Here is a 16014-nt window from a genome sequence, read left to right on the forward strand (position 1 = left end):
ACTTGACAATAACGAGTAACCCCTGCCTTGACTAGCTACCTCAGTGGTTGATGGAACTAAAAAGGAAAAAAAAAATAATAATCTAGAAACAGAATAGAACATTAAGGTACCCTCTTTAATGTACTTAAGATTCCTTCCAAGTTCTAAAAATTTGATGAAAAACATGGATAATTAGTTATATTATAATTAAGAAAGAAATAATAGGTAACACTAAGGTACGGGCTTAAACCATATGAAAGGAGAGGATCATTAATCAAACATTGGCCTAACCTAATTTGGCTGGAAAATAAAACAATTAGTTGTTCAAAGGCCTGGTTTAAGTTAATTGCACAGAATTGATAATTATCCAAACTTGTCCCAATCAAACCCAATCAAAGTATTTGGGCTCTGCGGTCATAGATTTTGTGCTAGAATATGTATTTTGCGTATTTCCAAAAGTTTATGATAGCATCCCAACTCCCAAGATAGGCACAAAACCTGGAGGAAGAAAATATGGAGGAACTGGTATTTTCTTTGAATAAAACTTTGTTCTATACTGTCTTCATTTTTTAAAGATGTAGTCATAATTTGACTAAAGCAAGAAAACCTAAATAACTCGTTTTCGGTTGATCTTAAAATACCAGAACTTTAATCATTTGATCTATCTAGATATTGTTCAAACATTCTTCTTCAACCATTATATTTAGAACAATGTTTCCTTCTAACAATATCAAATAAATTAATAATGTTATCGATTGAAAAATATTCGAATCATTTGAATATAAAATTCAAAGTTTACAACTCAATAGCTTGAAAGATTAAAATGAAAATTTGTTCATTATCTCATTGTCAAACATACTTTCATAAGTTTCAATTTTAGTTACATGAAAAGATACTATAAAATAAATCTTTTTATTCACAATATGCTAAGAAGTTAGGAAACACCAAACACATCTATAGAATGACATATCTTCAACACTTTCAAACACCTCTTTATTGTGTTCCAATTAAATAATATTACTAGTTTTTTTTTTATTTTTATTTGAACACCTCTTTGATACTCTTTGGACATGAGTCAAGACACTGAATTGACACTTATTCTTGACTAAATACTTGTTAGACATTACTATCATACAAAAATAAAAAAAAATTAACTTATATTTTAAATATTATGAGGCTTGTAGCATTATTTTTGCTGACTCGTTTTAACTTTTAGGATATATGATTCATTTTATGTTGCTATTTTTGTTTTGTAAAGATTGTATTATGAAATGATCCCTCTTCGTATTATTTGAAAATTGTGAAACGTTATTAACAACTTTGTTTTTAGAATGTGAATGATATAAATCTTTATTCCCAATTTTATATATATATATAAGGGGTGTCGTAGTGGCCTATATTTTGAATATTAACCGTGTCTAATATCTGTATTCAGCATCGTATTTGATATGTGGAAGTCAGTACTTCATAGTTAAGAAGTTTTACGCTTTGAATTCTTAAATTTCTTTCGGTAATAGTTGTCATATATCATACTGAATGTAAATCTTCCTTAGACTATATTAACATTTGGAGAATCATTGATATTTTCAATTTTTAGATCATTTTACCTTTATAAGTCGACGATTCACTACATATTTAAAACTTCGCATTGTTTCACTGTTTCACCTGAGCTGTCACTTACCAAAAACCAAAACTAAAGCTAGAAACATCCTGATACATAAATTCCAAAATATTAATCAAATAATAATAATAATAATGAAAGTGCCGCTAATCTGTGACTTAATTTACAAGACCAGAGAAAATATACAGAACAAACATCAACAATAAGGTAACATCTGGCATCATGTTATTTACAGCAATATAGGATATGGCCAGATTAATAGATCTTATGGCATGGTTGATCCATTGTAGACTCCAATTGCTTCATGAAGGCACCTAATCAAATGCTTTCAAAGACCATCATAGTAACCACCAACGCTTATGTGAGCTCTGCTCATAGGAACACCTCTTGCTGCAGAAATTGCATCATTCAATTTGGTCGCATGCTGCACCACTTGCTTAATCCTCTGAAATCACAGTCAAGGACTACTTCAACACCAAACAACCCATTAAATAAAACACAATTGGACTAAAACCAGTAAACTATACAGTATTCCAAATTCCAATCATAGTAAAATTCCAAACTTGGCACAAAATAAGCAGACTTTTTCTATCCATAACATTTCCTAAACAAGCAGTAAAAAAAAAAATTTCATAAACAAATAACGCAACCCTATACTAAATCATACACAAACTTTTACTATTTCAACCAAGGTTTTAAAATTATGGTCACAATTTTGTCACTATCTTTGATATTGCAACCTATTCAGCCACAATTTCAGTCTTGTTGTGGTTGCGAATATTTCAAAGAACAAAACTTATGTGCAATTTCATTGGTGCTTTTGATGTTATTCTCTAATTAGAATTGGAGTTTTATGTTGATAATCTGCCAAAGGCTTTCACTAAATGTCTATGCAGATTACCAAGGTGAAACTTCAATTCTGATTGGAGAATTATACAAAAAGACCTATTAAACTTCAAAAACCTTGAGGTTGCAGCTAAAATTGTAGTCGAGGACAGTTTTTATAAAACTTTTGATTTTAAGATTTTTATAAGCAACAAACCAAATGAAAAAAATTGAGACTAGCTAACCTTGTCATCAGTATAGATCTGGAACCGAATTTTCTGATCCTTCTTTAGTTTGTTCCTCTGCTGGCTTCCAAAGAAGAGAACACAAATAGTAGCAGCAGCAACACCAAAAGAACAGATAGCTCCAACACCTGTCAAACTCCACTTCCACAAGTTGAAACCACTGTTGTTCTCTTCCTCCCAAGTGGTCTCCTCTTCTTTGTCACACACATCCTTCTCAATAACCTTCCTTCTGGGAGAGGTGATGATCTCCATGGCCTCACCTTTGTCCTCAAATTTCAAGGCACCGGCATCCATTGGAGGCAAGATCCCCCTTTTCATGTCCACAAACTCACTTTTCTCCTTGATCTTGAAGAAAACCTTCACTCTATCAGCTTCCACAGCCTCAAACTCCTTGGTTTTCTCTGATGGGGCCATAACAGCCACTTCCATAGGACTACTCTTGATGATGTCTTTCACCAAAACATCTTCTGGGGCCTTCCCAATTCTTGGCTCCAATTGAATTGGCAAAGGGACTAGTTGAGTTCTCACCCTTGGTGGTGGTGATGAGCAAAAGTAGTCCATGTCAAAGACACCCTTTGAGTCCAATTTTCCAAAGGAACTTTGCTTTTGCTTTTGCTTCCCACCCTCTTCATTGAAATCAAGGTAGCCATCATCAGAGAGAAACTCCCACTCATCAATATCCATGAGGGTGGTTCAAAGAGTGATCACAAGAAGCAACGAGGTTGGTTGATTGGTATGGTTTGACAAATGGAAAGAAAATTGATTACAATTTACAAGTTGGAATTTTGAAAATTGGGTGTTGATTTATTGAATAAAAAAAAGGTGGCTTTGGGGGAATTTCAATTGGGAATTGAAAGAGCATGCCACCATGGATGTGTCCTGATGAAACTCATAGGCCATCAGCATATGCATGGCTTGAGTGCTTATCTTTGTTGAAGATGACAAATTTGAGTATGGTACATGTGGGCCCCACCAAGGATAATTGCCTCTAAGACAGCATTCCTGGATATTTCTTTCCAATTTTCTATTGGATTATTAAACTCCCTTATAAGTACACCCAAAAAAGAGTATTAAAGTACACCAAAGAAATAAAACAAAACTTTATTATATGCCTAAATAATAATGGACGGTTTACTTAGGATAAAGCTCAGTTTTGATTCTGTGCGCAAAAACGAAGTAATGACTAAATGACCAAGCCAAGCAAATTAGGTTCTACCTTTTAGTTCTTATTTATTGTTATCAGCCGGCGATTTTGTAACAACTACAAGTAGAGAGGTGTTTTCACATGTGAAGAAAAATAAAATGAATCTTTTGTTGCATTTGTTCTGATCAATAGAGATAGAAGGGGAGAGACATTGTCGGTTGCTTGTTGAAAAAGACATAAAGAAAGTAAAAGAAGGAAGCTAGAGTGAGACCTCAGCACAGGACATTGACATTGTCCATAAGTTTGTACACTTTTCTGGCATATCAATTATTAAATAACACTAAAATGTAATATTGTCAAGTGGATTTTTTTATTAATTATAACTATGTCTTTTTCCTCGTTTATTGTAATACTGGCACCTTTATTTTTATTTACAACATTCAATTACTTAATTTATCATAATTAATCAACAAAATAATTAATTTAATTGATATAAAAAATTTATCTTAAATAAATATTTAATATTCTCCCACCATCTCTTCTAAAAATCACCATTATGTGCCTTTTAAAACAAATTACATAATTTACCATCCAAACAAATTTGACTCCACCGAATAATACAAATACATTTTTATATAATTTATTTTAAAATACATATAGGGACAGTTTTTAGCTGTTATTGTTTTAAAATTTAAAATTAACAAAATATTATATATTTTTAATGAAAAGAAAAAAAAATTTCAAAAACATAAAAAATCAAAATAAAACTTCTAAAACTTAATATTTAATGTACCAAAATAAATAAATACTAAAACATAAAAGAATCAAAGGTGACATTTAATATTTTATATAAGGTGAGGCTTTGTTTTGTTTGCTTGCTCCAGTGCATCACTGCGTTGTGTGCGAAAAATAAAGCTTTCATTTTTTTATTAAAATAAAAAAATAGTAAGGACCAACAAGTTAAAAAAAAAAAAATACTGGGAAAGAAAACAAAATTTTGGTATTTAAGCCTTAAATTTTTTAGGGACTATATTGTCAGTAAGTGAACCAGGTAAGGGACTAAACAACATTAACTTTTGTGTTCAATTTGACAGGGATTGATTCTTGTCATGCAAGAGGCGATGTCAGTCCTACAACACATATTTTGTGTGATATTTCTGTGGAGAAATTTCACAAAATAGTAGAAAGTTATAAAGTTGAAGTAATTTGTTTGAAAGTATAAATCCACAGTGAAACTTCAATTTAACCACAACATTTAATAAGTTAAGAGAAAGAACCATTTCTGCGGAGAAACTTCACAGAATGGTGGAAAGCTATGAAGTTGAAGGGATTTGTTTGGAAGATAAAATCCACGATGAAACTTCAATTTAACCACAACATAGAAAGTTTGTTACAAGCAATTTTTTTATCATTTAAATATTTAATGATTTCCAGTTTTTACTATTGGAGAGAAATTTAGTTATAATATATTTATAAAATAAAAAAGTTTGTATAATAATTTTAAAAAAAGGATTTATGTAAAAAAACTAAAATTTATAATAATGATGTTTTTATTACTTTTGTGTGTTAATATTTTGAATTTAAGTATCACATATTCATAAAATAGAAGTATTATGTGAATTTTAAAAATAAATGTGACATGCAAAAGTAAAAAAATTAAGATTGATAATTTATTCTATTTAACCTTTTTCACTTCAGACACTTCTTGTATATAGATACATGACTTACGAGAGGGCAGCCCAAGAGTGACAAATCACAAAAGCAATACTTACGGAAATAGTCTTTGGGAATTTTTGTTGGCCAATGGCCATGATAGAACAATTTTCTTATTACTTTTTTTTTATATTAAAAACAAATTTCTTTATTTTTTTTATTAAAAGTATATCGTAGGTGTGCAACATTTTTTAGTACTCTTCTAGCCTGAAGAAGTAATAAGCAATGAGAGGTAACAAACCACACTTGAAAGAAAAAGTGTAATATATCAAATTTAACCATCAATTGAAATTATGAGCACATACCAATTTAATTTTTAAAATTAAAAAAATATTATATTAATATGTTTGAAATAATCAAACGACAATAATTTGTTAGTTTTGAAGTTACTAATCAACAATTATTTTAGCCTTTAAAATTACAAAGCTAAAGACTAGTGACTTATATTTGAATTTCATAAATTAAAATGACATTTTTAATTTGTAATTTTAGAAATTATTAACTGCTACTCATAATTCCAGGGACTAATTTAATGTATTTATCCCAATGAAAAACGTTTCAAGACTCTTTCCTATCAATTCCACCAACAAAAACTTGAAATTGAAACATAGCAATAAACAAACACATGCATAAGAGAGCTGCAAGCTTCGACACTACCATAAGTAATTATCGCATGTTGCCTTAGTTGCCTATGCAAACAAACACATGAACCCTGTTCTGCAAGCACAAGGATGCAAGTATACTAGGAAGAGTGCTATCAACACACTTCTAACACGATCTTTACTTATTAAAAATTATAAAATCATTAATAAATCTCATTAACTACTAGTCAATAATAGAAAATATGTTCAAAATAGAGTATTAGAAAGTGTGTTACTAATAAATACAAGATAAATCTTTAGATTAATAGACAAATAGATGATAGATAATACCTGAATTGAATTTTTCTTTTTTCCAGACTTTGAAAACAATGCAAGTTGGTTGAGCTTCAAAGTGCTTTAAGTGGGGCTAATGTGGGTGTTGGGGAAAGGTAGTTGAGAAGGATGCTTCATGCTCATATCACAATGATGTGTATGATTTCATTCAGAAACAACTAACTTACATGAAAGGAAACAATTCTCAAATTTACATGCTTGTTTGCTTCCTCCCAAAGCCCAGCTTAAAATATAAATCAACGTTTGGCTATTAATACTACAGCAAGATTAGCAAGAGAGAAGAAGACTATGTGTTGCCAAGCTTCACTGCAAGCTTGAGGATATTAAAATTATTTGATAAAATAAACTCTTAAGTACCCTCAAAATGACATAATAATAACAATATTACTCCATGTTTCTTTCATAGACATACTGAATAGGTTTGTAGTTGAATTCTCATCACTCATCATGCTGGTTGATTGACTAATAACAATATTACTACTTGGTGCAAACCCTGATACAAGCAGACAAGTCAATGGAGGTAAATTGGGTAAAATAATATTATCAAACATTGAAGTTTCTTACACTTCACTTGCGGAAAAAATGTTGCTTTTAAATAATGTAAAAAATTCTTAAGGGGTTTCCTAAACTATCAATTATAGGAAACAACAGGATCTTGAAACTTATGATTCTCACAAACAATCAATAAACAATAGATAATGTTTTGTGTATCTTTCTCCATAGGAAGACTTGTACCTTTCTTCATAGGAACTTTTATCCGGTGCACTTTGATTTCCTTGAAAGAGAAGAGAAATAAGATTTCACTTCCTTAGGCCTTTCTTTTCTGCCTCTCTCCATTCGTGATGGTTATGGGTGAGAGATAACACTTTTTTGGTCCTTATTTCACGTTAGTGGGTATTAAGCTTCTTTTATAACCACTACTCCCATCAAGTATCAGTTAACTCTAGAAATTTCTCCTATTAAGCCCAATTATAATTTAACCCTTAATAGTTAATTATTTACTTATTAGTCCCTATATAAGTTACATGTCTTTCACATGAGACATTAATTCTAACAAATAATACATTGTATATTTACAAACAAGAATTGGGATATGCTTACCTGTCTTTCTTTTGTAAAATTCCAAAAGGGAGAGAAGATTGTTTGGACCGTGATATCTCAACCTTGATGTCTGGTTCACTAGTAATATTGCAGGCAAGCTGTGGATTCCATATTTTGAAAAGAAGCTACACAACAAAACAAATGTTGACATCAACATACATTTATAAAGATAGCCTATTGATCATGTCATAATTTCTGCTAAATTTCAAATTCATGTATAAAATAAAAAGTAGAAAAATGAAAAGAATGTATATATTACTTATTGCATTAGCCTAACAGGAAATTGAGAAATGCTAGCAGTTGTGTGAAAAATCCATGCAGGTTTTCACTCCTTAATTACAAGGCTTATGTTTCGTATTTAGTGGATTCCACATGGCTTTCATTTATTCATATAGAATTTGTTAAAAAAAAGTGTGTCAGAGAGAGTAGCGTTAGAATTCCTTAATAGGAAATTAGATATTGTTGATCCAGGAATAGAACTAACCACTGCAAATTACATGTCATTGCCAGAGTAGGCAAACAACATACAAAAAAAATAGTTTCATCCTTATTTAGAAACTTTAAAATAGAAGAAGGGATAGCTTCAAAACCTTGGCAAAACTGATGATTTCTCAAGAACCAAATGTTCTACTTGGAGAAACGTGGAACTAAGAATTTCAAATTGAGGAAGAATTTTACGAGAAAATGGGCACCAAGAAGCATAAAAGAGTATAGACGTATACTCTATCCTCTTTATGTCAGACAAAATTCCTTCAACAAAATTTTCGTCCACCTAAACAAATCAAAAAGAAAAAAAAAATCATTAGAATGTGCAAATTGTTACAAGTCTATAACAGTAAATCTTCATATCTTTGTGACTACTGCCTCCTTTCCTAAATATAAGATTCTTTTAATTAATTCATACCCTTTAAGAGAGTTAGTTAATTAATTCAATAACATTAAATTTGTTAGTAATTTGTTTATTATTTTTTCAAAATTATCTTTAAAATTAATGGAACTTATTATCTCTCTTTTTATTTAATTACTTTCTATCTAATTAATTAATGTGTGCTAGTTTTTTTCTTCAATCCTTATAAGAAAGAGAATGCATTCATCCTTTTAGTTCTTAGCATTTATTGTAAAGTAATTAAAGGTATTTTGATGAAAAAATAAGTAATGCAAAAGTCAACATGAAAAGAATCTTATAAAATGAGAGAAGAAAAAAGTCTTACATTTTAGGGACAGAAGTAGTATTTACTCAAATCTATAATTGGTATTCAGACTAAAGCTAGTGTGAGTGACTTGATAGAAAATTGAAATAATCAAAAGATTATCTATTTTCCTGAGGAAAATATAATCATCCGAAGATTTAACATGATCTTTTTTCAAGAATAGAATACAATGACAGTTGTTGCAGTGGTTCTGAAGATGCTAGAGAACATCGTAAGAGTTAACAACACTATATAGCCATCTATAAAAAATTTAATGCTAAAAGTAAAATAAGAAATTTATGCAATCTCCTCATGAATCAAAGCCATAATTCACACACACACACACACACATATATATATATATATATATATATATATATTATCACAATTAAATTATACATATGGATCACTCTTTAGAGGTTATTCGAGGACATCAAATGTACATATTTTATTGTTATACCAGTGAGACCATGCCATCCAGTAAGAATAAAGTCAACTAATTCTCAATCAGCTACAAACAAAACAAATAAGACCCCAAGATGGTTCCACAGAAGGCTTCTATTAGATCACCAATCCTAAACTCACAAAAAGCATTCCTCAATTTTTTTGCTTTTAACTAGACAAACTCAAGTTGATGCCAAAGGATCCAAAAAAAAGTCAAAGACCACAAACAATATACCATCCTGGTCATGAAAACATTGGTAACAACTCCATTTTCAAAAATATTTTTAAAATTTTTCACTTCTCTGTCACAATCCTAGCCATGACAAGTACAATAGTTATTCGTTTACAAGCAATTAAGCGTAGCAATCTTTATCCTAACAAAATCTTTAAGGTCCAAGGCACTACGATAAATTCAATTGTTTGCCATAAAAAAAAAAGCAGTTTAAAAAAAATAAAATAGTTAACCAAAATAAGGAAATATGAGAAATTATCTCCAAAAGCCTGCAAAGTCAAGACTTCAAAACCATTCACAGGTATGAAGTTGTCCCTATTAATGAATAGCAATATGAATCAAGCAACATGATTCAGGTCGGTTAAATATCAAAGTATCCAAACATTGAAACATAAAATCTAATAAAACCAGAAACATAGGAACAAACAAACACAGAGCACAAAACAAGCTCAACACATGGAAATTAACAAAAATCTAAAAAACGAGGTACCATGAAGGAAGGAGAAAAGTAAAATGGCAAAACGGGAAAAAAAAGAACGAAAGGTTTTAGAGTCTCTCTCTCGTCTTTGTTTTATTGTTGTATATTGTGTTAGGAACCTTTCCAGCTCCCTCCTCTCTCAGACATTCATATGCTTAAAAACTATTAGGATTATCCGTACGGATAATGCAGCGTTAAAGAAGAAACAATGTGTGAGAGATGAAATAAAAGATATAATGGGTAATTAAGATTTAAAAAGGAAGATTGGGGTGTACTTATCAAAGTCGGGTGCAATTAGGAAGTTTCTGATCTTAAACAGCCATCAGCAAATAAAAGAGGTAATTTCCAGTGTACGTAGAAAGAATTGTTTTATCATGTAGAAAGATTAAGATGTGTTTTTGTTTTCAATAGCCATTGTTTTTTGAAAAGTGGAAAATTCCACACTTTATTTATTTTTTAATCTTGTATTACTTTTTTTTTTTCCTGAAAGGATCTCTTGTCCGAAAGCCACAAACTAACCTATGAAACATTGAGATTCATTTAGAGAACGTTTATTAGGGGATAGATTTTTTCATATCGCAAAAATGTGATTTTTGAAAAAGAATAAAATATGTTTAGTTAATTTTAATATGCTTTATGAGAATATTTTTGTAGGAAGGAACCTAAAATTGATTCCCAAAAATCAAGTTTTCTGACAATCATTTTGTATATCAAACACACGAGAATTATAATTTTATATTTTAAGATTTATGAAAAAGTAAAAACTTCCTATCAAAGGAGATTAATCTCTCCCAATAAAAGTCGAGTCACACATCGAACTCATAATTATATGTTTAAGATATAAGATTATTTATCAATTATGTCACACCATATTAATTTTAATCTTATATTATTTTTACACTTTTATAATATTAGGAAGCATGAGGGTTAAACATGCACATGGAATGAGTAAAAAGATTAAAAAAAATTAAATATCATTTTTGATTCATTATGCTTGATTTTTTTTGCAACATTAAGTTTTATTTATTTCTTTATATTCATTTCTTATGTTTTTAGTTAACAACATTTAATTATAATAGTGTTAGATGTTGTTAAAAATGAAACTTTTAAACTTACTGTAACAACAAAAAGAATTGAATCTTAATGGATCACAAGTAATAATTAACCTATTAAAAATTAAGCAAAGATAAAAATATAACAAAAAAGTCATGAATATTACCTTAAACTTTTAAACGTTTTAAAAGTTTAACGTTAAATATTTTTAATTTATCAACTAATCTATATAACTTTTAAAATAATTATTACAAAAATTAATAAACATATCATTTGAGTTCTGAAGATGTATAAATTTATCATATTAGTTCCTAGTGTAAGAAAATTAATTAAAAAATATATTTTAAAGACTAAAATAATAATAAATTATTAAGTTTAAGGATTTATTTAAGATTTTAATGACTTATTTTTTGTTCAGACCTTAAAAAAATGTGACAACGCATCCTTTCACGACCAAAATCATGTTTTCATCAAATAATTAAATAACAATAACAGAAAATGTTAAATAAATAGTTGACATTTCTTTAAACTATTTTTTTTAGTTACTAAGAAAACTATTTTTTTTAGTTACTAAGAAAACTATAGTATAATAATATATTTTTAAAACGTATGCTAATAATATAAAATGAACAATAAATTTATTTTTCTTATCAATAAATTATAAAAAATAACTAGCATAAAAATCAAAGTATCACATATACTCAAACCAAATTGGATTGTATATGACTACACAAGTCTTTTCTAAGTCACAACAAGAAATGAGAAAAAAAATAAAACATAAAAAAAGGTTAAAATATTTCTGAAGTGACGCCTACCTATAAAGCATAAAACCCAAGCGCGTTGCTTCCTCTGATCCGAAACGAACCTCAACAACGCTGAACGCAGAAAGGGGAAAAAGGGGATTAGGGTTTAGGAAGCAGCGACAACAATGGATTTCACAGCGGAGAAGAAGGAATCAGAGAGCAACACCGAAAATGCTCATCCAACAACTTTAGATTCTTCTTCTCAATTGGCATCGGCACTTGATTCCAGCAACAAAGAAATCGAAGAACGACAAGCTCGTGAACTCAAAGCCGGTCTTCACCCCCTCAAGGTTCCTCTCTCTCTCTCTCTCACACACACACACACACACTTCTATTTTCATTTCATCACCACTCAATCGCTCAAACACTTCCAACAATTATTAGTATTGCTGTTGTTGTTAGAATAAAATTTAGATACGTTTTTGGTGCTTTTCTCCTATTAGAACGAGAGTTTCAACTTGATAATCTATAGTGGGATATGTAAACTTTTCATTACGCGGATTACTGAGATGAAACTTCAATTTTGATTAGAGAATGGGATCAAAAGTATATGAAGAACTGTATCTAAGTTTTGTCTATTATTATGTGTTTGTTCCTTACATTGGGATAATTTTGACTTTGAGCCTGGTCTATGGTTTTGTATTTGGGACGAAGTGGTTTGCAATGAGAAGTTGGTGACTGATATCTAGGATTTTTATTTTTTAATTTGTTTTTTGAATTTTGGTGTTTTTATTGGAGAATGGCAATTTAAGGGCCTGACTGATGTTTGCACTAACGCATAAACATGCTGAGGTGCGATGTGATGGCTAAAGTTGGAAGTTTCGGATTGTGCGTATTTATTATTTGCTGAGGAAGATGATAAAGAAATTAAAATTTTGGATTGGTTCTTTGTTAAGGTTTTGTGTAACGGTATCCTGCTTTGATGTATCACTATGATTCTGGGATCTTTCAATTTGACGTAAGGAGTGGTTTTAATTCTGGAAGAGTTGATTGAATGCTGTGTTGGCTGCTTCTGCTTTGAAGTAGTTATATAAGAGATGGTTATGCACAGGATTAGATTGTGGATCTTGATGATTTGACATGCTTGTTGATTACGTATGGTAGTTATGTTTGTTTCACTCTATCTTTTATCCTGCTTTGAGGCTGTTAGTGCAATTTGAAATTTTGGTGGATTTATTTTGTGTTGGTGGTGATTTCTGTGAGCAGCACAAGTTTGTCTTCTGGTACACGCGCCGAACACCTGGAGTTCGAAATCAAACATCATACGAGGACAACATAAAGAAAATTGTTGAATTTAGTACGGTGAGGTCTTTGCTTTGTTGATGCTTGTAGTTGAATCTGAGTTCATACTTCATTACAAATTTTCTTACCTTGTTGATTTCGTGATTGTATGTATTAATAGGTTGAAGGATTTTGGGTCTGCTACTGCCATCTTGCTCGTCCCGCTTCTTTACCTAGTCCAACAGATTTGCACCTTTTCAAGGAAGGAATCCGTCCTCTATGGGAGGTAGATACTTAAAAGTAGTAGCTGAAGTTGCATTTCTTGCTGATTGAGAATTTATAAGCTGTTCCTATTTTTCTAGGGGGTGGGGGAGGGAGAGAAGGGGGAAGGTGTATCCTTTAGATATCTTTTAATTTTCACTGACACACTGCATGATTATTCTTCTGAAGGACTCTGCTAACTGCAATGGTGGTAAATGGATTATACGATTCAAAAAGGTTGTCTCAGGTCGTTTTTGGGAGGACCTGGTAAGTGCAAATATTTTCATCTGTAGTATTTTGTATATTCCTTGATAAAATGTATGGGTATGGCATGATTATGGAAAATATTAACACTCTAATTTATTGAGTGATTATTTTAATTTGTACTTGCACTTTTTTTTTTTTAATCTCAATGGCCTGTTTTGATACATATAGTTGATCTGATCCCACTCAGTAGCCTAAGTGTTGGTTGTTGTCGTTAATATCTAAATTTTTCATTAAAATTAGATGAATATTAGCAACACACTCTAATACACCCATTTTAACACACTACTATTGGTTCCAATTTATTTAAAACTACAAAATTTTGAGAGACTTGCTGAATAAGAAGTAAGACCTGCAAAAAAATGTGATTTCAAATAAATTTCAGCGAATAGTAGTGTGTGTTCAAAAGAGTGTTAGAATGTGTTGCTAGCATTTCTCCTAAAATTATTTATGGGCCTCAAATGTTTTGTTATTGATTTTCACCACTGAAACTGAAGACAGAAACCTACAATTCTGAAGTTAATTGACCAGGTAAAGTACCATTTGGAATCTCTCTTGTTCGGTTATTTTGATTCCATGAGCTGTAACATTGATTGATATTATATTTCTGTCTTCTATTGTTGGAGACTTGAATTTTTAATAATACTACATACTAAGTGCAGGTTCTTGCCTTGGTGGGTGACCAATTGGATTATGGGGATAACATATGTGGTGCAGTACTTAGCATTCGATTCAATGAGGATATATTGAGTGTCTGGAATCGCAATGCTTCGGACCATCAGGTTGGCATTATTATGGACCCTATTTGTATTTACATATGTACATTATGCACGTCCTTAGTATTGTTCCTTTTTTTTAGAAGCATCCTTAGTATTGTTCCTGCTTTCTCATTACAGGCTGTAATGGCTCTGAGAGATTCAATCAAACGTCACTTAAAGCTTCCACATAGCTATGTTATGGAGTACAAGCCCCATGATGCCTCTCTGCGAGACAATTCATCTTACAGGAACACTTGGTTGAGAGGCTAGAGATTCAATTGTGTTCTTGCCAAAGTCCCCGCCGTGGAAGCTACATTGCATATTGGTGCAGCTTTCACTCAGCCAGTTAATCATTGGCTTCGGTCTAGTGATAGTGATGGTGCTGGGTGTTCCAGGACTGGTTTCTGTCTTTTGAATTCAATGTACGACAGCTACATTGCTACTACTTTAAATAGTTTCATTTGGTTACTTGCGGTTCACTCTAATTTTGTGTAATGTGTCTCTTAGTTTTTGTAAATAAACTCGTTCGTCTTGTTGCTTTTCACCTCGCTTATGGAGAGAATCATGGCTTTTCTCTCCCATGATGTATGATAGATTACTTCTGTAGCGCATTTTTACATAAAGGCATTAATCCTTTTAACTGAGACGATCAATATGGCGGGAAGGGATCAAGTCTCCTACTGTGGGAAAATTATTTCCTACAGTTAGATGTATCAATTTTTAAATCAATGGCTCATTTTTTTCTTTCTTTTTTCTTATATTTTCCAATTTTGCACAATTAGTTTCCTGGTTGTCGGTTTGATCTAGTTTCAACTGAATTTTTTTCATTGGTGTGTGGTGGCCTTGTGGTCGCATCTGGTTGGGAAAGTGGATTTGCAAATTTGGAGGAGAAAGAAAAAAACGAGAAAAGACAGAAAGGGGAGGTAGATTGTTGAAAAAAAAATAATGAAATGTCGTTTGCTGGAAATTGCCTTTGGCAGCGGTGCACACTGGTCTACGACGGTGGGTGTAAGGAGGAAGATGGAGGTAGAGTGAGGATGGAGATAAAAAGGATAAAACGGGAAAAAAAGAAAAAATGTCACCCATCAGCTAAACAAAAAAATATAGAAATCTAATAATTACGAAGTTGTTTTCCATGGTGAGAGACATGAGTGAGAAGGCCTCCAAACACCAGTCTCCATCTTAAACTGGTATCTCCATTGAATTGTTGCGAGTGTCTCAATTCTGGATATTTTAGAGGGTGTACACAAAATTAGTCTTTTGAGATTTAGAATTGCTGGCAATTATAAATTTTGAAATTACAACAATAAGAATTAAAAAGATTTGTTTGATAGTTTTAGGATTAAAATGATATATTTAAAATTTCAATGACTTAATTGATTTAGACTCAGTTTCTGATGTTTATTGCTTTATGCTGTTTGGTTTCATGTTTATCTAAATTCATGTTAAAAAATTAGCTAATGTGATTTTAAGTAAACATTTACTTGTTTAATTTCGAGTTGAATAATTGATTGGTTTAATGTAATTTTTGATAGCTTTTGCATTAGATAAATATTTATATTGAAATTTGTTACTAGCTTGAGTGGTGAGTAGTTTGCATAAATCTTTAGTTGTACCTTTTTACCCTCATTCTATTAAAAAAATTATTCATTCACATCAACATTGAAATTTCACGTAATTTGTCCATATTAACATGAAAATACCGCATCTTTCAACATGAAAATGATACATCATGATCAAGTGACGT

General features: G+C 31.0%; 2 protein-coding genes across 3 annotated transcripts; one reads left to right on the top strand and one right to left on the bottom strand.

The window, feature by feature from the left end:
• Positions 1 to 1673: 1673 nt before the first annotated feature.
• LOC114390829 lies at positions 1674 to 3758 on the bottom strand. Of its 2 annotated transcripts, none has more exons than XM_028351723.1 (2): positions 2671 to 3723; positions 1674 to 2045 (listed from the first exon to the last, which is right to left on the bottom strand). In XM_028351723.1, exons 1-2 carry the CDS (start codon positions 3352 to 3354, stop codon positions 1929 to 1931), a joined length of 801 nt encoding a protein of 266 aa, XP_028207524.1. In that variant the 5' UTR covers positions 3355 to 3723; the 3' UTR covers positions 1674 to 1928. The 2 variants fall into 2 exon arrangements, with proteins under 2 accessions (XP_028207524.1, XP_028207525.1); XM_028351724.1 differs by having other exon boundaries at positions 1903 to 2064; positions 2671 to 3758.
• An 8008-nt stretch (positions 3759 to 11766) lies between these two features.
• Positions 11767 to 14920, top strand: LOC114391092 (eukaryotic translation initiation factor NCBP). The gene is made up of 6 exons (XM_028352079.1): positions 11767 to 12053; positions 12970 to 13065; positions 13166 to 13270; positions 13435 to 13512; positions 14172 to 14291; positions 14406 to 14920. The coding sequence occupies exons 1-6, from the start codon at positions 11889 to 11891 to the stop codon at positions 14535 to 14537; spliced, it is 696 nt and encodes a 231-aa protein (XP_028207880.1). The 5' UTR covers positions 11767 to 11888; the 3' UTR covers positions 14538 to 14920.
• Positions 14921 to 16014: the final 1094 nt, after the last annotated feature.

Source organism: Glycine soja, chromosome 16 (genome assembly GCF_004193775.1).
Source record: "Glycine soja cultivar W05 chromosome 16, ASM419377v2, whole genome shotgun sequence".
Lineage (NCBI taxonomy): Eukaryota > Viridiplantae > Streptophyta > Magnoliopsida > Fabales > Fabaceae > Glycine > Glycine soja.